At 36.7% G+C, this 22,729-nt stretch overlaps 1 protein-coding gene and 1 long non-coding RNA gene across 7 annotated transcripts in view; both read right to left on the bottom strand.

Annotated features, from left to right (window-relative positions):
* The window catches only part of RTN4 (reticulon 4), an 80,301-nt gene that overhangs the window by 1,346 nt on the left and 56,226 nt on the right, over nucleotides 1–22,729 (bottom strand). For all 6 annotated transcript variants that reach the window (XM_032292113.1, XM_032292114.1, XM_032292116.1 and 3 more), the window contains 5 exons: nucleotides 13,753–13,960; nucleotides 9,149–9,287; nucleotides 1,147–1,216; nucleotides 267–313; nucleotides 15–73 (listed from right to left, as the gene is read on the bottom strand). In XM_032292113.1, coding sequence (XP_032148004.1) covers nucleotides 15–73; nucleotides 267–313; nucleotides 1,147–1,216; nucleotides 9,149–9,287; nucleotides 13,753–13,960 — 523 coding nt within the window. The remainder of the gene's footprint in view (nucleotides 1–14; nucleotides 74–266; nucleotides 314–1,146; nucleotides 1,217–9,148; nucleotides 9,288–13,752; nucleotides 13,961–22,729) is intronic.
* LOC116560626 lies at nucleotides 5,169–5,987 on the bottom strand. Its single transcript, XR_004273052.1, has 2 exons — nucleotides 5,928–5,987; nucleotides 5,169–5,608 (listed from the first exon to the last, which is right to left on the bottom strand). It is a non-coding gene; the product is annotated as an uncharacterized LOC116560626 (long non-coding RNA).

Genomic DNA, 22,729 nt, shown 5'->3' with positions numbered 1-22,729 from the left:
TTTTAAATACTTACTTAGCCATAGCATCTTTAACATTCTTATTTGCAAGTCCTAGATAATGATCTATCTGTGCCTGAAAGAGAGGTATAAAGGAATTATTACCATTGCTAATGAATCTTATTAACCACTACTATATGTCTCAAGCTAAAGGCTTGAGAAACCATCACATTTCTCATTTTTATAAGGCGATGAAAATTGGCACTAATATATTTGTAAATCCCATGTAATAAAGTCCTCTATTCTACACTCAGCAGTTAGGAAATTACCTGATGCCGTTCATAAATAACAGGAACACTGAAGAGTGAAATGAGAGCTGAAAAGGGAAATACACAACTTTTCAAAAAGGCTGGAATGATTTAGGTGGAACAAACACTAAAACTATTAAACTGGCAACTCAAGATAACCAAGCAGTGTTCCTAATCAATGAATAAAAACATAAGGATCTCTGGATGCACCTGCTATTGAAGAGCCACTCCACACTGCAGTTATTAGCAGCCAGTTATTACAGCTAGAAGTCATTCCTAGCTTCAAATCACATCATACAGATTTCATAACATACAGGCATTCCTAGTTAGATTAATGACTACGGCATCCTATAATCAGGCCACCCTTTATCTGATTTATCACTGTTAATAGGAGCTGTCTTCAGGAACTAAGGTAAGGTAGCATTTCAATAAACTGGGATGCTGTATCACCAACTTACTTAAAGAGAATACAACCTCAAACTTTTTTTTTTTTTTTTTTTGGATACACAATTTCTCTCGTTTCCCAAGCTGGAGTGCAATGGTACAATCTCGGCTCACTGCAACTTCTACCTCCGGGGTTCAAGTGATTCTCCTGCCTCAGCCTCCCGAGTAGCTGGGATTACAGGCGTGTGCCACCATGCCCAGCTAATTTTTTGTACTTTTAGTGGAAAAGGGGTTTCACCTTGTTACCAGGCTGGTCTGGAACTCCTGACCTCAGGTGATCCACCCACCTTGGCCTCACAAAGTGCTGGGATTGCAGGCATGAGCCACTGTGCTAGGCCCAAACTTTCATCCTCTAATTTTCATACAGTGAGAATTACTTTCCACTAAAATGTCTAAGCTCCTGGCACTCAATCTTTTTTTCCAGCAATTGTTCATCCCAATGGCTTTGTAGACTTACCCAAAATCAGTAGCGTCAGACCATTAAACAAGGCACCAACATAGGTAAATACCCACATCAGCACTGCAAACTATAGGAAAATAACATTAGCTTATTATAAACAAAATTCAAGTAAAGCTTTCAAATAAAAGCATCCCATTTAAATGCCAATCTACAAGAGGCATACAACTTGAAGACTTGGTAAAGTACCGTGAAAATTTTTTAAGTCGCCAATCCCAATTAAGAATTTCAGAATCCTAAAATAATAGATTTGACCCATTTTCTCTGGACTACACTACCAAGTAATTGATTCTGCTGAGATCAGAAAATATACCCAGGGTGCATCTTACCCCTCCAGCACTAATAGCATTCAGCTTTTAAATGGGAAGACTGGAAATGTGTTATGATAATTATCTATTAAAACTGATTTCAAAGTACTAACTAGTTGAGTGCTTGAAGATGCATGAGCTGAACAATTCAGACAATATCTCAGGCAGCTGATAAGCAATAATTGGGCAAAGAGTATTTATCAGGGAAATTATGTTTCGGGTACCAAAAATATCACCTCTAGCTTTTGAAGGATCAGACACAAAATCAGTCTGAACTTTCTTAAACATTCCTTTACTGTCACCAATTCCTTTGCTTTCTAATTCAAAGCCTTCAATGTGTATGTCTGGCCATCACTCTGACTTATTCAGTAGGTAACAAACATGATGCCACCATCTACAGTGATTATTTAGGCCTATTATAATAGTACAGATGAAATGGAGAGTAGTAGAGCACCCCCATTATCTAAAGCAAGGATCAGCAAACTTTATGAAAAGCTAGACAGCAAAATTTGAGGTTTTATGGGCCACATAAGGTCTGTATCTCATATTATTCTTTGTTGTTGTCATAACCCTTTAAAAATGTACACCACTCACTCTGAGCTCCCGCATTATACAAAAATAGGCCACGGCCCAAACAGGCAGTGGTTTGCTGAACACTTGATCTGAAGTGCATCTTTCTCCATGTATTCAACGAACTCTGACTGCTTACTGAGCATAATTAAGGTGTGAAACATTAGTAAGCATACTTACTACAGCTTAGGAAGACACTTTGGATTACTCTACCAACCAACAGTTCTACAAATAACAACACTCTGGTCACCCCACCTGAATTTAACTAATGTCCAAGTCAGTAAATATCAGGCACTTTAAATATCTGTCAGTTGAAAAAAAAATTTAAGTTGCCCTATTCTTAGCAACTGCCATTGGAACCCCTGGGAGAAAGGTTTGAAGGATGACTTCAGTTAGCAAGGCTCTTTTCTCACATACAGTTTTATAGACTCCTGTTGCTGAAGCTAAATATAACTTCTGCACTTGAACAAGTTTACTACAGAGCGAGAGGGGTATTTTTATCCATCACTGTCCACAAGTCTAAAGGGAAAAGTGTTGACCTTCCACATTTTAGAAGAAATTGCTTTAGCCACAAAGATGGCCTTAACATGACAGAATTCTGATAGTAACAAACACAAGCTAAAAATAAATCCTAATTTGGTCATTACAGTCATTGACAAGGCTTCACTCCAAGTCCAAGGAGAAAGGCCCAAGACTTTACACCTGAACCATTGAAGGGGCTCAAATGTCACTTGCCTCTTTGAGAACACTTCGTAAAAGCCAGGCTATCCCAGGGCAAAGAGAAGAAGAGAGAGAGGTCTCAAATGACCTTAGGAACAGGCAGGTGACATACATGTATGTGAGAGGCTGCGAGAGAATTGAGGCACACCGAGATATGCATTCTTCCTCGCAAAGGGGCCCCTACAACCCAGCTCCATATACTGTGGCCATGCAAACATTCCAGGCCAATGCTGCCAGAAGTGTACACCTGTGTGCTTTCATATAATTTTTAAATGTTGCAGCTATGCTGAGAAATTTAACACTTCGGGGGCCCAGAACAAAAACAGTGGATAAGGGTATCCATGGAACACACCATCAGGAGAGAAATGAATGGCAGCTAGAGAGTAACCATTATTAATGGAAATGATGGATTTGTAACATGGCAGGAATAAGGCAATAAACACCACTTTAAAGAAAAAAACAGGCTGCTCTCATTTTGATAGCATACAAATTCTATGCGATTCCATGGCAAAGACTCTGCAACATTATAGCCAATACTTACTAACCGTAGAGGTCAAAGCTTATCTCTTCTTTGCACAGTAATGAGACTGGAGGAAGGAGGCCCAAAATGTAATGAAGATCTAACAAATACTCACTGAACAGGGGCAAGGACCATGTCTTGTTTATCCTTCTTCCAGGGCAATAACAGAATTAAATTCACTATGTATCACATACCTGATTACAGGGCACTGCAGATTTTTGATGTTTCAATTGGGAGAAAGGGGCAACTTTAAGGCAAATGCAGGGAGGGTGCTTAATACTATCTCAGAAATTACTCTGGCAATTCTGACCATTTCAAAACTTTTCTGCATTCTCAAACTCTAAATTCGACTTGCCCTTCTGTGTCTCTTTCAGACTCATTCATTAGTTGATATTGTCTGGACTGTCTACATCCCCAGCCCATTTCCTTCTAATTTTTCTGAGAGCTCAAGAAATCTAAAAGGAAGCTGTCAAAAAGCAGATGTCCAAGCTGCTGCCTATGAGTCTGAGGGCTAGATTTGAGTGTTCTTTTGGGTCAGCTATTTCTGAAGCTCAGGCCGGTTCCTACCCCTCCCTCACTTTCAGATTTAAGATTGTATTATGGAACATTATGGTTGCCTCAGTTACAAAAAAGTAAGAACCTCTGCTGAAAATACCTGGTCTTAGTCCCTAAACAAGTAAAATTATTAGACATCTTTTTGGGATTTGGGGTTTCAAAAGACAGGAACTTGCTAAGAAGGCTCAGAGTCATACTCAATTAGCCCAAATGCTGAGCCCAGTAGGGACTGTCATATGCTTTTCTTTCATAACTGGGGGTGAGAAGTGGGGTGCAGGATTACAGCCCAAGATTTACAGTTTAATGCCACAACTTTTTAAACTGGCTGACTAGGAAATTGATCTATTTGACTAGGAAACTGATCGTTGCTCACTCTATGAATACTTGAAATCTTTTCTAGGACTTAGAAGTTTGTAGTTAATTGCAAAGGACAAAACAAATGGAACATTACACAAGAATTTAAAAGTAGAACTCTGCAGAACTTTTTTTTTTTTTTTTTGAGACGAAGTCTCTCTGTTGTCTAAGCTGGAATGCAGTGGCACGATCTTGGCTCACTGCAACCTCCGCCTCCCGGGTTAAAGCGATTCTCCTGCCTCAGCCTCCTGAGTAGCTGCAACTACAGGTGTGCGCCACCACACCTGGCTAATTTTTTTTTTTTTTAAAGTAGACACGGCATTGGGGGTTCACCATATTGGTCAGGCTGGTCTCCAACTCCTGACCTCCTGATCTGCCCGCCTCAGCCTCCCAAAGTGCTGGGATTACAGGCATGAGCCACCACACCAGGCCAACATGTCTTATTTTTATTGGCCCAAGTCAACAACCAGGAAAACTCCAGGCACATGGATGTCCATCATTCCATATTAGTGTTTATAAAAAGGACTGATGAGCCCTGGAATTTGGTTATTTCTTTGGTTATATTTGAAAGACCCAGGATCCTCCTTCACTGCCCCGGCCAAAAGGTAATAAGCAAGGAAAAGCTTTCATGTGCTAGCAAGAGTGGCCCTAAATTTTCAATTTCTGAAGAAGATGGTTTCAAATAGATATAGTGATAATTGTAGACCGGGCACGGTGGCTCACACCTGTAATCCCAGCACTTTGGGAGGCCAAGGCAGGCAGATCACCTGAGGTCAGGAGTTCCAGACCAGCCTGGCCAACTTGGCAAAACCCCGTCTCTATTAATACAAAAATCAGCTAGGCATGGTGGTGGGTGACTGTAGTCCCAGCTACTTGAAAGGCGGAGGCAGGAGAATCGCTTCAACCCGGGAGGCAGAGGTTGCAGTGGGCCAAGATTGCGCCACCACACTCCAGCCTGGGTGACAGAGCGAGACTTCATTTTATTAAAAAAAAAAAAAAAAAAAAAAAAAAAAACACACAGTGATAATTGTGACCCAGAATCTAAAAATGTAGATTATATAAATCTGAGGGCACATAACAGATCTTGCATTTATGAAGACAATGAGTCCTAGCTATATCATATAAAATCAATGTAATTATAATAAAAAGGTGGCTCCTATAAATTTCTTAAAACTCATTGTTATTTAAATAAGATAAAAAATTCACCTAAACTGGAAAGACTGGGGCTATTAGCAACTTCCCACAAATTTAAAATTTGACTATAAGGAATTAATCAGTTTAAACAAGGTAAATATATCTTTCCTTATGCTGAAAAAGTAAAAAAAAGAGTGGGAATTGAAAACACATTTTTTTGTGTTAAGATGAGAGAATATAGCTTTCCCTACCAGTTTTTGTGGCTAAAAGGCAAAAAGTAATAGAGTCCACTATTAAGGAACTTAAGATTTTTTTTTTTTTTTTTTTTTTTTTTGAGACGGAGTTTCACTCATGTTACCCAGGCTGGGGTGCAATGGCGTGATCTCGGCTCACCGCAACCTCCGCCTAATGGGTTCAGGCAATTCTCCTGCCTCAGCCTCCTGAGTAGCTGGGATTACAGGCACGCACCACCATGCCCAGCTAATTTTTGTATTTTTAGTAGAGACGGGGTTTCACCATGTTGACCAGGATGGTCTCGATCTCTTGACCTCGTGATCCACCCGCCTCGGCCTCCCAAAGTGCTGGGATTACAGGCTTGAGCCACCGCGCCCAGCCGGAACTTAAGATTTTAAGATTTTTTTTTTTTTTTTTTTTAAAGAGAAAGATCTCACTCTGTCACCATGGCTGGAGTGAAGTAGTGTGATCATGGCTCACTAAATCCTCCACCTCCTGGGCTCAAGAGATCCTCCTGCCTCAGCCTTCCAAGTAGCCAGGACTACAGGCATGGGCCACCATGGCTGGCTGATTTTTTTAGTGTTTATTTGTAGAGACAGAGTCTCTCAATGTTGCCCAGACTGGTCTCAAACTCCTGGTCTCACGCAATCCTTCCACCTTGGCTTCCCAAAGTGCTGGGATTAAAATCTTTTTCTTTTTAAAATGCTCTCTATATAAACAAAAACTGGTGGGCCGGGGGGATAAGTGTGGCCATACATAGAAGTCTCACTAGAAAGGTAATCCTATCAAGCATTTTTTATAGAGAGGCAAACTGATTTTTTTTTTTTTTTTTGATTAGCTTCTTTTTTCAGTAAAAGGTATTTTAAGGAAGTATTCGGTATTTCTGTAGTATGCTTATATTCAATGGAAAAAACAGATGGAATCTATACTATTTGTATACAATGACATTAGAAAAGGGTTTAGCTAAATTCTTGTGTGGCAAAATCACAAGGTTTATAAAGGAAGACCTTTCACATACATTATCAGAGTGTGCACCTGAATTACCAAGGGCTTCATGCCCATCACCTTTCATGGGGAGAAAAGGACAGACTCCCTCCCTGCCTTATTCATGTGCCTATAGATTTTGAGATCTCAATGCTAGGTTCACTTTAAGTGCTAACATGATGAAGCAACTGTTACTTATTTGCAGTCCTAAACAAATTGCAATCTGGAAGTCACCAAACACTTTCCTTGAGCTCTGGGCTTGCCAAAAACACTACTCAGGGAAACCAATCAAGTAAATTTTTTTTCTCTTTTATTTTTAAAAGTATTGCTAATCCTTAAGGAGAAACTGTAATTTTAATGAAAGTCCTTTTTTTTTTTTTCAATACTAAGAAACAAGTGTTTCAGAAAGGAAATCTATCTCGTTATGTGTCACTTTCTGTTACTTTGAAATTGGCAATCACTCAACACAAGATTTATCAAATTCAATTTCATTTATTTCAAGTTCATTTATGCTAGCTTCCTCATGAATAACACAACTGCTTTTATAAAAAACTGTAGTTTTCAAAAGAAATTAAAAGACTTAACAAAGAAATTATGACTTGGAACTTAAGTCAAATAAATTATTTCTCAGAACTTATTCAAAAAAAGTCCTCATATTCTATTTTCAAGTACCTGTGCAAAACACAGATTTAAAATGTTTCTTAAGATCTCATCAGTCCTCTTCTAACATTTCTCTCTCCTGACAAATATTTCTACACCTACATAAGTGTCTACACATTGGACTGTGTATGGATGAAAATTTTCTCTGCAAGAAAAAATAAGTTTTCTTTCGATTAAAGACAAGTGGAAACTTTATACTCAAACTCAGAAAACTAGAGCATAATAATTCCCAGATCAATTTAAAAATATATATTTATTAAAGAAAGACATTTCTCTCAAGAAAAATGTTAAATTGTAGACAGCTGCCTTTACTACTATATTGTGCAAACATGGAGGATGACTTTTGGTGTATCTCTGTTACCATTTTAATTGAATCTATAAAAACAACAACCACCTCTCCTCTATCAAGCTCACCAGGCTTTTGTTTGAAATCACCTCTCTCCCCCACCAATCTTTGACTGCTAAATTTAGAAATGGTCCTTTGCTGTTTGAAGCTCTGAATTACTATCTATAGACGGTGTTTCTTGTCAATCAATTCCTACCCACAAACCATCCATCTTAAACTGCATCAGTACCTCCCTCTTAATCACTTTTCACACGTTCTACCCCAGAAATCAGCTATGTATAGAAGGTAATACTACATGAATAAGAACTGGTTTCCTCTACGCTGTTATGTACAAGGTTCTATTTCATTTGCTCCAAAATATTTTTACTTGATCTCTTTTGAAACCAATTAATCAAACATGCCAAACAACGTAAGCATGATCTTTTTATTTACAAACTGACATCAGATCATTTTAAAACATCACTACAGATTTAGCCACTAAATGCAACCACTCTGTGCGATAGAGGTAAGTAATAAAAGGAAACTACATTATTTACCCTTCATGTTATTATGAAGTAACTTAAGTTCCAAGTCATAAATAAAATAAGAGATGTGGTAGGCGCAGTGGCTCACCCCTGTAACCAGAGACGCAAACAGCTGAAAATAATGTATCATTTACCGGGTTTTAAAAGCTAAACTGTTTAAAAAACAAACAAACAAACAATTTAAGCATTTAAACCTATTCTGACCAGTTCAGAAATTGTTTTTCTGAGTCTAAAGGCCCAGTCACCTTATTGCTACTATATCTTGGCATGTGTGATAAATATAAACTAGAACATTTCTCTTGAAAATGGAAAATTATGAGAATTACCACCATACTACATTTCTGCCCAGGCTTAGATTGGAAACAAGTCTGCCTGTTTTCTCTAGGGTCACAGGCAAGAGCATATAAAACACAAATGACAACTTCTATGAAAAAGAAAAGCCACTACAGAGGCTTAAATTACACAACTGTGATTTAGTGCCTATTTTGTCAGTCAGAACTTTGGGAGAGTTTATTTGCACGGTGAGACTCTTAACGGCTGCTTATGTAGCAAGACGCAAAAACTAAAGAAAAACTTCCAGTCATTACCAATTAAAGATTAGTTGAGGTGTTTCAGAATATTAAATCTTTGCTAGAATAAACACTGTAAGAAAGAGTCCAAGACATAAAATGGCTTTCACATATGTATGAATCACATATAAGCTAAGAAACTAAGTGCTAGACTGTAAAACAAACTCAGGATGAATAAGTCACATCTGGTATTAAATGCATTAGATGATCTTTATAGTCAAAATTCCCTTGAATTTTCTCTTCCTTTTAATCTTTATGAGTTCCAAAACTATGATTTATAACTGATTCTCCTTTACAAAGAAATACAGGACTCTCAGTATTAAGTATGACAAAAAAAAAAAAAAAAGGAATAGCACTTCTTCTCCATCCTTGATTGGATTCTGAATTTTAAAACACAAGTTCATAGAAATGTGATTTAATTAGTATTTATCACTTACTTGAATATAGAAAAATACATTTTTACACCCAACTCTTTTGATACTAAATTCTGGGTATATCAAAAATGCAAAGCAAAATAAACTTACCTTCAGAGAATCAACTAAATCATCAACTAAGAAGAGGCGCCTAAGTTCCTTTATCGTGCAGTTCACATGACCAAGAGCAGAATTACTGTATTTCTGAACCAACTCCTCTGATATAGCAACTTCAGATTCCAGATATGCCCTAGAAAACAAAACACATCATAACTGTCACTAATTGAGTGTTTTTCTCCTAAAAGTCAATCAGAAATTATATATCTGTAAGAAATTAGAAAATATTCTACTATAAAAGCCAACTGTTTCCAAATTAGGGGTAATATAAAAACTCAGCAGTAAGGGGTATTTCCTTGATATACACTGCCTGCTGACTAGCATAGCAAAAGCATGCACTTTGAAGCCAGACTGATCTGAGCTTGAATCTGAAGCTCTGACACTTACCTGGCTAGGTAATTCTGCAAAGTTATTTATTCCTCCCTCTAAACTTAGTGTCCTCATTTATAAAGTGGAGATTATCACAAGGATTCAATGAGAAAAGTGCCTAATGCAACTGGGCACAAGGATGCACTCAATGAATAGTAGTTATGATTATGGGTTTTTTTCTTCAAGTTGACATTACATTGTCTCAGCCGGTTTTCCTAACAAAGATCTTTTTCCTTTCCAAATCCTTAACTCTCTCAGACTAACCTCCAGGGGAAATTGCTCAATATGTTAAGTACCAGACTGTAAAGTGGCTGCCAAAATCACAGTGGCAATCCTAGTAAAACATAAGCGTTATGTCATCTAGATGCTTTAGTCCATACTGAGATGGCTGAAATTGTTAAATTTAAAAATATTGTATTGGTAAAATAAGTAAGTAAATAAAAATACAGTACTGGGGAAAAAACCAACTCCATAGGAATGTAACAGTTTCATTAGTTATTGTTTCAAAGAGGCCATTTTATCTTGGCAGAGTAAAAACAACTCAGAAGTGCTGAGTGTTCCCTAGGATGTGTTGGAAGTAGTCCTCATCACCTCCCATGTCTGAGGACGCCAGCTTCTTACACTGGAAATAACATCATCTTAGACAACTCTTTGTCCCATAGTTTTACCTGTGCAAAATGCCCCAAATGTGTTTCCTTGTTTTTAGTCACAGTGCCATCACTCTGTTTTAAGTGCTAATTATTTACGAGCTAGAATATTCTATCACTCTCCAAACCAATCTCTCATCTGCCAGCATCCAAATCCATTGTCAGCCAGTGCCAGATTAACATTATGTGAGCTATCCTAGATAGTGCTGTCTAGGCTGAACTCAGGCAGGAGTTAGAAGACCTGCCACTACCTAGCTGTACAACACTGCAAAAGGCATTTAACTTCCCTGGGTGAGGGTTCCAACTCTGTGAATTTGAGAAACAGACTTTCCTCAATTCCTTCAGGCTCAAACATTCTGTGATTCTATGATTCCAACTTTTCAACCAGAGACATCCTCCTAAATCTTTTCAACCTTACTTCCCACTACTCTTTATGTTGCAGCCAGAAATGAGTCATTCACTATTTTTTAACCTTAATGCCCTTATTAATCATACTGTTTCCCATTCCACAATGCTCTCTCTCTTACCTCTGGTAATACTTTATTTAGCTAGTTAGCCCCATCTCAAATCCCACCCATACATGGAGCCTCATCTGACACTCTCTTTCATAAAACCATGATCTCTCACTCCTGCATAATTCTAACAATGCTTGCTTTTGTGTTAGTCTTATAATACTTACCAGATCCAGCTCTGAAATACAGACACATATAGACTTGTTATTTTTCTTACTAGAGAATAAACTGTTATGGACCAGGAGTGTATCATTACTAACACATGGTCTAACACACTTTCGGACAATTATTAACAAAAAAAAATGAGTTATTATCAAGTTAAAAATACTCAGATTCACACTGATACTTAAACCAGCAATAATTTGTTTATCCAGATTTGAGAAATATAGGAAAGTGGCTAATATAACCCTGGTTGGTATTCTGCTTCTTTGTACTACTGCTGCTGGTTCTTGCTAAAGACAGGATGCCTCACCAGAAGGCACAAAGACAGCACTCCCCATCAATGACACCCTGTGGATATTTACATTAATTCAACTGATATTTATGTCGTATTAATACAATGCCAGCACTATTCATCACTCTTTCAGTAACCACAGGTATTTGACACAAACCATATAGTATCACCTTTACTAGTGTGATTAGGGGAACCAGGAAAAACTGTCCAACAAGCTTAAACTGGTATGCTGGCTGAATTTACTTTATAACGACTATAAAAGGACTTTAAGAATACAGTGTTTCTAGCCAGGCATGGTGGTGCAAGCCTATATAGTCCCAGCTACTACGAAGCACAGAGGACTGCTTGAGCCCAGGAGTTCGAGACTAGCCTGGAGAACACAGTGAGACCCATCTCTTTAAAGAAAGTTTAAAAAATGAATAAAGTGTTTCTAAGAAGGAAATAAATCACTAATATTTTCCAAAAATCTCAAAAATGAAATGATGCTAAAATTTGAACTGTAGAAAATTCAGAAGTTTTGGCTTGACAACATTTTTACATATTTCAGCATAACTAATTAAAAATCATACTTCTTTATGATTTGTGACTTGATAATAATATGGCTTAGCCTTTTTTTATCTTCTTGAGAAAGATTCTCGTTCTATTGCCTAGGCTGGAGTGCAGTGGCATGATCACAGCTTACTGCAATCTTCAACTCCTGGGTTCCAGCATTTTCTCAGCTCAGCTGCCTGAGTAGCTGGGACTACTGGCATGCAATACCACATCTGGCTAATTTTTAATTTTTTGTAGAGATGGGATCTCACTATGTTGCCCAGGCTGGCCTCAAGCAATCCTCCTGGCTCAGGATCCCAAAGCACTAGTATTATAGGCATGAGCCAACACGTCTGGCTGGCTCTGCCATTTTGAAGCTACAATTTCAAGTTATGGAATTCCAAGTTTTTCCCCACCATCCCATAAAATGGAGTGATATCACCTATCTCACAGAATTATCATAAAATTAAATTTATCATTAAAATATGTACATAAAAGGGTTACAGAAATAGTTTTTAAATGCTTGCAATCTATTTGAAGAAAAATTATGTCCTTATGCAAAACAATTAACATTTCAAAGGCATAGTTAATGCACTAGGAACTGAATTCTCAGATCATTTGGGGTCAGGGCTAGGAAATCCTTCAAAGAGCTGGGTCTTGAATCAAACTTAGAACCAAATAAAAAGTATGACTGAGGCATCTGAGGAGCTATGGAAGGAGCATGAACATAGGCACAAAACTCTAGAAAAATGAGAAACATCACCAAGACATCTGGACAGTCTATAGTGGGCCCCTGCTTATTAGTATTATTATTATTTTTAAGAAAACAAGTAGTACTTCTAGAAAAAATCAATCCGACATCATCTCTAAGAACTAGAAGTCAATCTGGTAACAAATGGAGTCGAATTAGGGGTCAGCAAACTTTTCCTGTAAAGGGCCAGATTGTAAGCATTTTAGGCTTTCATGCCCATATGGTCTCTGTTACAACTACTGAATTAGTATGAAGCCACCTAAATGAATGAGCATGGCTGTGTTCCAACAAAACTTTACAAAAGCAGGCAGCAGACTGAATTTGGCCATGGCTGTGCTTTACAGGCTCCTGGTAGACTGAGGAACCAGCGGAAAAACAAAATTTAGTCATTTTCTTAACAAAATTTACTGACGTTCTTTAAATGAGATGAAAACAAAAAGATAACATCAAAACAGGAGCCTGAAAACTAGCACGGTAGTGTTGTTATAGATGGAAATTAACAAGTTTGAGGAAAAAAGTTCATTTAAAAATGTGGCGAATTAGTGGTTGTCAGGAGTTGGGTCGGGAGTTGAACTGTTAGTAAGTAGGAAGTTTCTTTTCATGTGATAAATATAGTGATGGGTGTACAATTCCGTGAATATACTAAAACCCAATGACTTTTATGGTATATGAATTATATGCCAATTAAAAGAAGAGGGGGAAAACATGCAGAGTATGAGGCGAGGGCAGAAGACTCAAACTGAGGTGTGTCTCAATAGCAACTAAATATATAATGCTATAGTATACTTGTGAAAATAAGGGTAGAAAATGATAGCTGAGAGACAAGGAGACGCTGAAATAAAGCTCTCCAAAAAATAACTAAAAAGTAATGGCTTATGAAATGAGAAGAAACTAGATAAAGAAAATACATGAAGAAAAGCTAACAGAAAACTATGGCATCCTACTAGAAAGATATAAAATATCAGAAATCATGTTATCAGATAGCATAAAAAGTAAGCAATAAAGAATATATAACCCTCACCAAACCTATCCATGTTAAAAAGATACAACATTCATTAAAGGAAGATAATCAATGCCTAACTCTAATAAATATTTCTAACAAGTAGCAGAGTTAGTTTAATGGTACGTAAATGGCCTCTTCCATCATAAGCCTTTGAAATTACTTTTAGAAAATCTCAAAAGCAGATGCTTTTGGTATAGCTTAAGCAAATATGTGCAATTAACTTTAGGGAAAAAAAAAGCATGCTTGTAACTCTACAGACAGTAGATGAAGTCTTAATACTAATCCTGTTAACACTATTGCCAATGCATGTCTTGTTTTCCAGACATCTCACCTGAATGGGTGGCCTTCATCTGATTTCTGGATAGCTTGGATCACACCCTTATATATCCTAAAGCTGATGGTCACAGAGAGCAGGGCCAAGGCAATGTAGGCTGTTACACTCACAATGCTGAATACTGTCAATGAAAGCAGTAGGAACAGGCTGGCACCAAACACCACTCCAGTCTTCTTAATGTCTCTCCAGTAGAGGAGGTCAACAACTAAAAATTGAAAAAGAAATCTGAAATTAGAAGATTATTTTATCCATTTGGATTTGCTCCATCTAAAAAAAATTAAAAGGCTACTACATAAAGTAAAACCAAACCTAAAAACTAAAGAAACGATACCTTTATAAACCACATTTTAAACCTACTCTTAGTTGTATATTGGTGTAACACCTCTAGACCTCTATTTTTGAGCATGCAATGTTTTTCATTCAAATTTATTTCTGTGTAACCAAATCATTCTAGCTATACACAATGATTAAATGTCTCCAAAGCCTGTCAGTAACAAGGAGTTACTTAAAATCATCTTGGGGTCTGGATGCGGTGGCTCACGCCTGTTATCCCAGCACTGTGGGAGGCCGAGGCAGGTGGATTACCTGAGGTCAGGTGTTCTAGACCAGCCTGGCCAACACGGCACAACCCTGTCCCTTTTAAAAATACAAAAATTAGTGGGGCATGGTGGTGCATTCCTGTAATCCCAGCTACTAGGGAGGCTGAGGGAGGAGAATCACTTAAACCTGGGAAGCGGAGGTTGCAGTGAGCCGAGACTGCACCAATGCACTCCAGCCTGGGCGACAGAGTGGGACTCCGTCTCAAAAAAAAAAAAAAAAAATCACCTTGGGGTTTTACATCTCATACAATGCATAATACACAAATAATTCAATAAATATATTCTAATAACAGAAAAAATATTAACACACTAAAACGAGATACTTCAGTGATACCAGAAAATAAAAAAGACTGAGACAGAAAAACTACACATATGAATGAGCTTTACAACTCTGCTTTTTTTCTTTTTATTTCATTTTTTTCTACTAGTAACAACCCTGCTCTTAAGATCTCTCTCTGACAAAATGAAACTGTAACTTAATCTGGCTATCATTTAAAAAAACACTTTCCTACAAAGCAAAAGACAAAAGAAACAGCCTTTAGATTACCTGAAAAGCAATTTTCTTCTAAGAGCTGATAAATATAATGCGTCAAAATTTAGGGGTTAAAGAAAAAAGAAAATGTGTTACACTGTTACATAACATTTATTAATAGTAAGGAGTCAGACAAAGCCCAACTTAGCATGTCTGCTCTTGGACATGGTCATAGGGCCACTGAGGGGATCAAGTAAGCATAGCCTGATGTCTCAAAATGGGGTTATGCTCAAACCAAGGAGAACTCTGAAATGTGCCAAAGTGCTCTTAAATTCATAGGCTGATGTAATTCATCTCTCTCTGAACTGTGAACAACTGGGAGAAAAAAGCATCTATTGTAAATAAATATGGATATACTCTTCGTAAGAAGAGATGACATCAAAGAAAAATCACATTTTTAGGGCTGCTTTGGTTTTGGTCTCCCAGTCCCCTAAGGTGTATGTAACTTTCCTATGCTTTTAAAAGGGTAGTTCCGTGGGGAAAACTATGTATGTGAACTGCACAATTGGATATTAGTACAAAGTCCTTAATTGCTGTTAGTATATCATGAGTACTGTTTAGGATATTTTAAATGCCCATCACTGTGTCCAGTACATAGTAGGGATTCAGACACTTATTTCAGTCACGTGAGTGGTCTGGCTTGAATGCTATTAATTTAACATTCTATATGATTCACAGATTTGTTTTCAAACTCTGATTTCAACTATTTATTCAAATCTTCCCTAACTTGTTTGTTACAGCCCCTGCCTAAAACATCTAAATGAGCTTAGTTCTATCCCACTGGTTTCTACTATTGTACTGGCAGAACCGAGGACTGACAAGAGCTTGAAATGAAATTATTCATAATGCCTTATTGAATAAGGCATTAAAGCAATGCTAATAGATTTCTGGCAATCAGCAAACACTTAATGAGGTGATACTGTTCAAGTAACTCAACCTAGCAGAATGAGAAAACTCATTCTGATTCTTGAAGGCCCTCTCCAACATAACAATTCTAGGAAAGATAAGACATGCAAAAAAGCAAGTCAATGAAGGTATAAAATAAATATTGTACTGTTATGAGAACTCAGAAAAGGGAAAAACTGGAAGAAATGTTAACAGACTATGAAATACTGTAAATGGAAATTGAGCTGGGTTTTGGAGAATGAGTGGAATCTAGAAAACCTAAAGGTACAGGCCTAATTGTAAGTATTTTTTCTGCTAGCAGTGGTTCTAATAATTAATGCCATTTTCTTATTATGAGGGTACAGTGAGAGCACAGGGGGAGTGATGATAAAGACAGCCCTTGGTAAGATCACTCTTTCCCGTGAAGCTCCCTTTGCGCCCTACAACAGTGGTTTAATACACACAAATAAAAAACTTAGGTTCTGTAGTTGGATCACCTAAACTAAAAAAATGGTTCCACAACTTATGAGCTATGTGACCTCAGGTAAGTCACTGAAGTCCTTTATACTTCAGTTTCTTCACCTATAAAACATATATTAAAATGGGAATGAACGAAGGGCATAAAGTTTCTAGATATAAAGGAGAAAAAAGTTTTGAGATTTACTGCACCCCAGGGTGACAAGAGCCGGTAACAGTGTACTACATATTTCAAAATAACTGAGAGTAAATTTCATGTCTCACCACAAAAATAATAGGTAACAAGGGATATTTTAATTAGCTTGATTTAATCACATCACCTTATATATATATGTCAAACCATATCGTACCCCATAAATATATACAGCTATGATTTGTCAATATAAAAATAGGAATGATATCATTGAGATGTGGTTCACTAGATTTTTCATTAGTAAGATAACACAAAGCACTTAATAGGGTACACAGCATATAATAAATGCTTAATAAATGTCAAGGCTATTTGTTGTTATTATTAGCATCACAATCACCTTACTCAATATTTAAATGGTAAATAAAGAAGAACATCTCAAACTTATTATTAACTTTAGGTTAATAAACTATACTGTTCTGTTATATTGTAAACATGTTACCTGATAAACTGCATGGGAAAGGATTTTAAAGCTTATCTAAGTTTTTACTAATACAGGGTAAATAAAAGCTAATAGCCCGAAGTGTCTGGTTATCAAAGTGCTCAAAAACATTAATTAACCTTCAAAATAAATAAAGTAAATGCAGATGTACTCACTATTCCTTACCATCATTAAAAACTACTCAGTAAAACCTGGACATGAAATCAGTGACTTTAGATTTGAGAGGTTTTGTACAACAAATTAATGTCTAATCAAACTTCCTACTATAAAAGAGTTACTGTCTAAACAGGTGTAGTAACTAGATATGAATTATTTATAATCAGACTATAATTTCTACCAAAATGAATATGGTAGAAGGAAGTATCAGAAATGGGATTCAAGAGACCCACATCCTAGCATGTACCAGCTCAGCAATTGTGTGACTTTGGATATGACTCCAACCTCTCTGGCCTTTTTCGTCAATAAAGGGCATTAATCTTCCAATCGCTCTTTTCCCCTCAGAAATTACCATGATCCATAGTCAGTACAAAGATACATACGTTGGTACTGCATTCAAATTCCCAGTCAGTGGATCCAAACCAATAAGGTTTTATTGCTGGCATTATTTGTGCTCAATATAATTTAAAAATATGCTTCCTTTTTAAATCTAGATTTTTTGAGGGAGAAGGAAGCTTAAATATTTTTAGTCATACCAGTCTTCTGAATTGAACCTTCCTAGAAATATTTTAAGTATCAGACATTATTAAAACTTTAGGAAAATAATAAATTCATATTCCTACAATTTTTTAAGCAATTATAAACTATCATTATGGCAACTGTATGAGAGAAACTTTTTTAAAGTTTGAAAAAAAAAACTTTTTAAGCCTGCTAGATCTCCACACCTCCTTTATTTCCTGTGCATGTAAATTATGCCAAACACTGCAGTAGCCTATGCAACATTATCGTTTTCAATTATTAAAATCTAATGAGGCCAGGCAAAGTGGCTTATGCCTATAATCCTAGCACTTTGGAAGCCCAAGGTGGGAGGCCAGGAGTTTGAGACCAGACTGGGAAATACACAGACCCCTCATCTCTTAAACAAACAAGCAAGCAAGCCTAATGAAAAGTCGGCTTTCAGACAAGTGCTACCCAGTTCCTACATAACTGGACCCAGATCACATCATTAGTAAGTGGCAGAACATGGATCTGAACCTAGGCTTCCTACAGATAAACCTCATATTCTCCATTGTATGATGCCAAATTGAAGGCTGGAGCTGATTAAAGTTCTTCAAAATGTTATCCAGGTGCATGCATAACAAATGGGCAAAGTGTAGGCAGATAATTATTATATGTGAGATGAATCATAAAGGCCAAGAAAATCTCTCTAAGTGAAATTAACAAGATACGTCCTTTATTGAATAGAGACAAATTTAATATGACTATTTCACCTACTCTTAGACCCAAAAACGGAGAAAAGGGCTTTACTCCAATATATTTGATAGGTACTTTCCCACAGCCAAAAACTGTAATTAATTAATTTGTTGAAAATGTCTTTTAAAAACCATGTGAATCTGATTAAATAAAATTAGGGTACATTTATGCAAGAGAAATGTTATGTAGCCATTAAAGAAAGTGATACAGATCTACATTATCATAAAAACATGTCCATAATGATAAATGAAAACGGAATGTTACAAAAAGACTCACGGTATATTCTCACTTAAGAAATTAAACATATAACTATGAAGTCTGAAAAGATATCTACTAACCAGTGTTTTTCTCTGTGTAATGGGATTATCAATGAACTTTACTTGCTTCTTTATTCTTTTCTGTGCCATCTGAAATGGTCCCACTCTAATGGCAAGCATGAACCATGACTATAATCAGAAAAAAAATTCACCCCATTCTGTTTCTATTTGGTACTACGTACTAAAGAATCTTATGAGCGTTATTTTTCCCAGTAGGCTTTCCTATTGGAAAAAGAACACCCTGTTAGCCTAATAAATATTTGGATCCAGCTGACAGTTAAAATTCTAGCAGTATATAAATAAGTTGATGATTCTGTTGTTCTAGGTTGAGTCAAGTCAATTTCCCCAAAGTTGATGATACTAGTATAGTCATGTATAAGGCCCAGCAGCACTCAATGATCACAACCTTAAATTAAAAAAAATTAACTATACAAAAGTACAGTAAATCCTAACTTACCACTTCCTTTCCTCTTGTTCCTAAGAACAAGGTCTTTTCAATAAATGGAAAAGCTCTGAAAATTACGTATGTAAACTCACACATACTAAATGAAAATATGTAAACAGGTACATGAGACTAGCTCAAAGCAGGTTTCACGACAGACATGCTGAAACAAGCACTAGGAATGCTCTGGTGGAGCCATGGGACCTTTAGAGCACTGGAGGAGAACAAAAAGGAAAGAACAGCTAAGAGAAATGAGACAACTAGGCACTGATAGTCACATGCAAGACAAAATGAATATATCCCAGAATAGGAACATCTGAGAGGCAATCTACACTGCCACCAACACCACTGTGCGAAGTGCAGAAGAATTTCAATCTTTTTCTGTAAGGGAGCTGAAGAGATTTTAAGTGAAGCTGCAAGAATGAAAATGTATTAGTTGCTAGCAAACAGTGTGGGTGACTTAACTGACATTTGCCAACAAAATTTCTAGTCCCTTACAGATTCTTCAAATTGGTTTTAATAAAAAAAATTATGAAAGATTGTTTATCCAGGATAATTGATTCTAAATAGGAGGCACAGAATTTTATTAAAATCCCTTCTGAGAAATATATTTAAATACTGTTGCTTCTGATGGTCAACAATTGTTAATTTAGATTCATTAGTTTAGATGTTTGTTTAATCCTGAAACCAAAATCAGACAAAGACATCACAAGAAAGATAAACTACGGATAAATATCCCTTATGAATATAGATGCAATAATCCACAACAAAATACTAGCAAACTGGATCCAGCAACATATAAAAAAGATTATACATTATGGTCAAGTGGCCTTTATCCCAGAAATACAAGATTGGTTCAACATATGAAAATCAATCAACATAATACACCATATTAATAGGCTAGGGACAAAAACCACATGATCATACCAATAGATGCAGAAAAAGCATCTCACAAAATCTAACACATTTTCAAGACAAAACATTTAACACCCTAGGAAAAAAACCGAACATTCTCAACCTGATAAAGAGTATCTATAAAAACCCACAGCTAACATCCTATTAAATGGTAAAAATCTGTCCCCCTAAGACCAGGAACAAGACAAGTACATCCATTCTTGCCACTTCTGGTTCAACACTGTCCTGGGGGTGCTATGCAGTGCAAATGGCCAAGAAAAAGACATATAAGCCATCCATATTGGAAAAGAAGAGATTAAACTCTCTATTTGCAGGTAACTTGATCTTATACAGTAAATCCTCACTTAATGTCAAGGATAGGTTCTTGAAAACTGCAACTTTAAGTGAGATGACATGTAAGAAAACCAATTTTACCATAGGCTAATTAATATAAACAAGCCTTATTATTAATATAAACTTATTACTAATATAAAGAGTTTCAATGGCACATTTTTGGTCACAAAGTCATCATCATATTCTAAATAAAGGCCGGGTGCTGTGGCTCACACCTGTAATCCCAGCACTTTGGGAGGCTGAAGCAGGTGGAGGATCACCTGAAGTCAGGAGTTTGAGACCAGCCTGGCCAACATGGTGAAACCCTGTCTCTACTAAAAATACAAAAATTAGTCGGGCATGGCGGCAGGTGCCTGTAATCCCAGCTACTTGGGAGGCTGAGGCAGGAGAATCACCTGAACTCAGGAGGCAGAGGTTGCATGAGCTGAGATCACGCCACTGTACTCCAGCCTGGGTGACAGAGCAAGACCCTATCTCAAAAAACAAAAAAAAAAAAGTTTCTAAATAAAGACTCAAAGCACTTTATACACTTTACTATTAAAGCCTGAAATAATGTAAGCTATCCATCCATTTAAGAAAGATGTTTTAAAACCCATTTTTTGGTGAATCAGTGAGTGATGGCGGTTGTAGTGGTAGTGGATTAAATCAAGGAACAAATGTTTGCAAAGCAAATACCATGGTAGGAGCACCTTCCACCACAACCACACAGTTCAAAAACAACAAATATGGCAGGATCACTAAGTGCCTTCATACTGCATCATTTATTGTTGTGCATTTACATGATTATTGCATACTTTATGAATTTTAATTTTAAAATAATCTGTATTCATTCATTCATTCATTTTTCAACCTGCTTATTCCAGTTCTTGGTCATGGGTGGCCAGAGCCTATCCTGACAGCTCAGGGAGCAAGGCAGGAACCAACTCTAGACAGGACACCATTCCATCGCAGGGCACACTTATACACACACCTTTACATTCACTCATACTGAGACAACTGAGACACACCAATGAACCTAATGTGTATATCTTTGGAATGTGGGAAGAAACTACAGAATACCCAGAGAAAACCCCATGCAGACATAGGGAGAGAACATGCAAATTCCATACAGACAGTGGCCTCAGCCAGGAATTGGTTTTTTTTTTCCCTCATCCACATTATAACAAAACAACACTCAACCCAACAATTATATCTGAGGGCCTACTGTATATATTTTTAAAATTCTAAGGAATCCACAAAAAAGCTACTAGAAATAATGAATGAGAGTCCAGCATGGCTGCTGGACACAGTATCAACATACAAAAATGAATTGCATTTCTATACACCAGCAATAAACAAATCTGAAAAGGAATTAAATAATTCCATTTATAATAGCATAGGAAAAAACAAAATACTAAGGAATAAAGTGAGAAGAATTAAGACATATAAACTATAAATGATAATACACTGTCGAAAGAAACTAAAGACAACTTAATTGGAAAGACATCTCCTGTTCATAAATTGAAAGACATTGTTAAGACAGTAACACTCCTCAAATTGATCTGAAATATAAACACTATCAAAATCCTAGCTGTCTTTTAGCAAAAATTGACAGGCTAATTGCAAAATTCACATGGAAATATAAGGGATCCAAAAAATTAAGACAAACTTGAAAAAGTACAACAAAGGTTAGAGGACTTGAACCTTCCTATATCAAAACTTCCTAAAAAGGTACAATAATCAAGACAGTAGAGCAGTTACACAAGGACAAACAGGTAGATTAGTGGACTACAACTGATAACCCAGAAATAAACCATTACATTTATGGTCAACTGATTTTAACAAGGGTACTAAGGCAACTCAATGAGAAAAAAATCAGTGTTTTAAACAAATGGTGCTGGGACAACTGAATGTCCAACAGCAAAAAAAATGACGTTGGACTATTCTACTTCATATCACATATAAAAGTTAACTCATACTGGCTCAAAGAGTCAAAGGAGCTTAAACTAGAAAACTCTTTTTTCTTTCTTTCCTATCTTTTTGTTGTTGTTGTTATTGCTGTTGAGACAGGGTCCCACTCTGTTGCCCATGCTGGAGCATAATGGTGCAAAAACAGGCAACCTCAGCTTCCTGGGCTCAAACAAGCTTCCTGCCTCAGCATTCCAAAGTGCTGGGCTGAGTCAGGGCACCCAGCCAGAAAACTCTTTTAAGAAAAAAATAAGTGTAAATTTTCATGACTTTGGATTAGGCAATGGTTTCTTACATGTAACACCAAAAAGGACAAACAACAACAAAAAAAGATAAATTAGATTTCATTAAAATTAAAAACTTTCACCACAAAGGAAGTGGAAAGATAACATACAGAATGAGAGAAAACACTTGCAAATCAATTATCTGATAAGAGACTTTTACTCAGAATATATTTAAAAATTTTTACAACTCAACAGTAAAAA

Source organism: Sapajus apella, unplaced genomic scaffold (genome assembly GCF_009761245.1).
Source record: "Sapajus apella isolate SASKATOON/1434 unplaced genomic scaffold, GSC_monkey_1.0 scaffold26, whole genome shotgun sequence".
In the NCBI taxonomy this organism is placed as follows: domain Eukaryota; kingdom Metazoa; phylum Chordata; class Mammalia; order Primates; family Cebidae; genus Sapajus; species Sapajus apella.
Note: the sequence above shows the minus strand (reverse complement) of the source record. Positions and strands in the feature narration are given on the sequence as shown.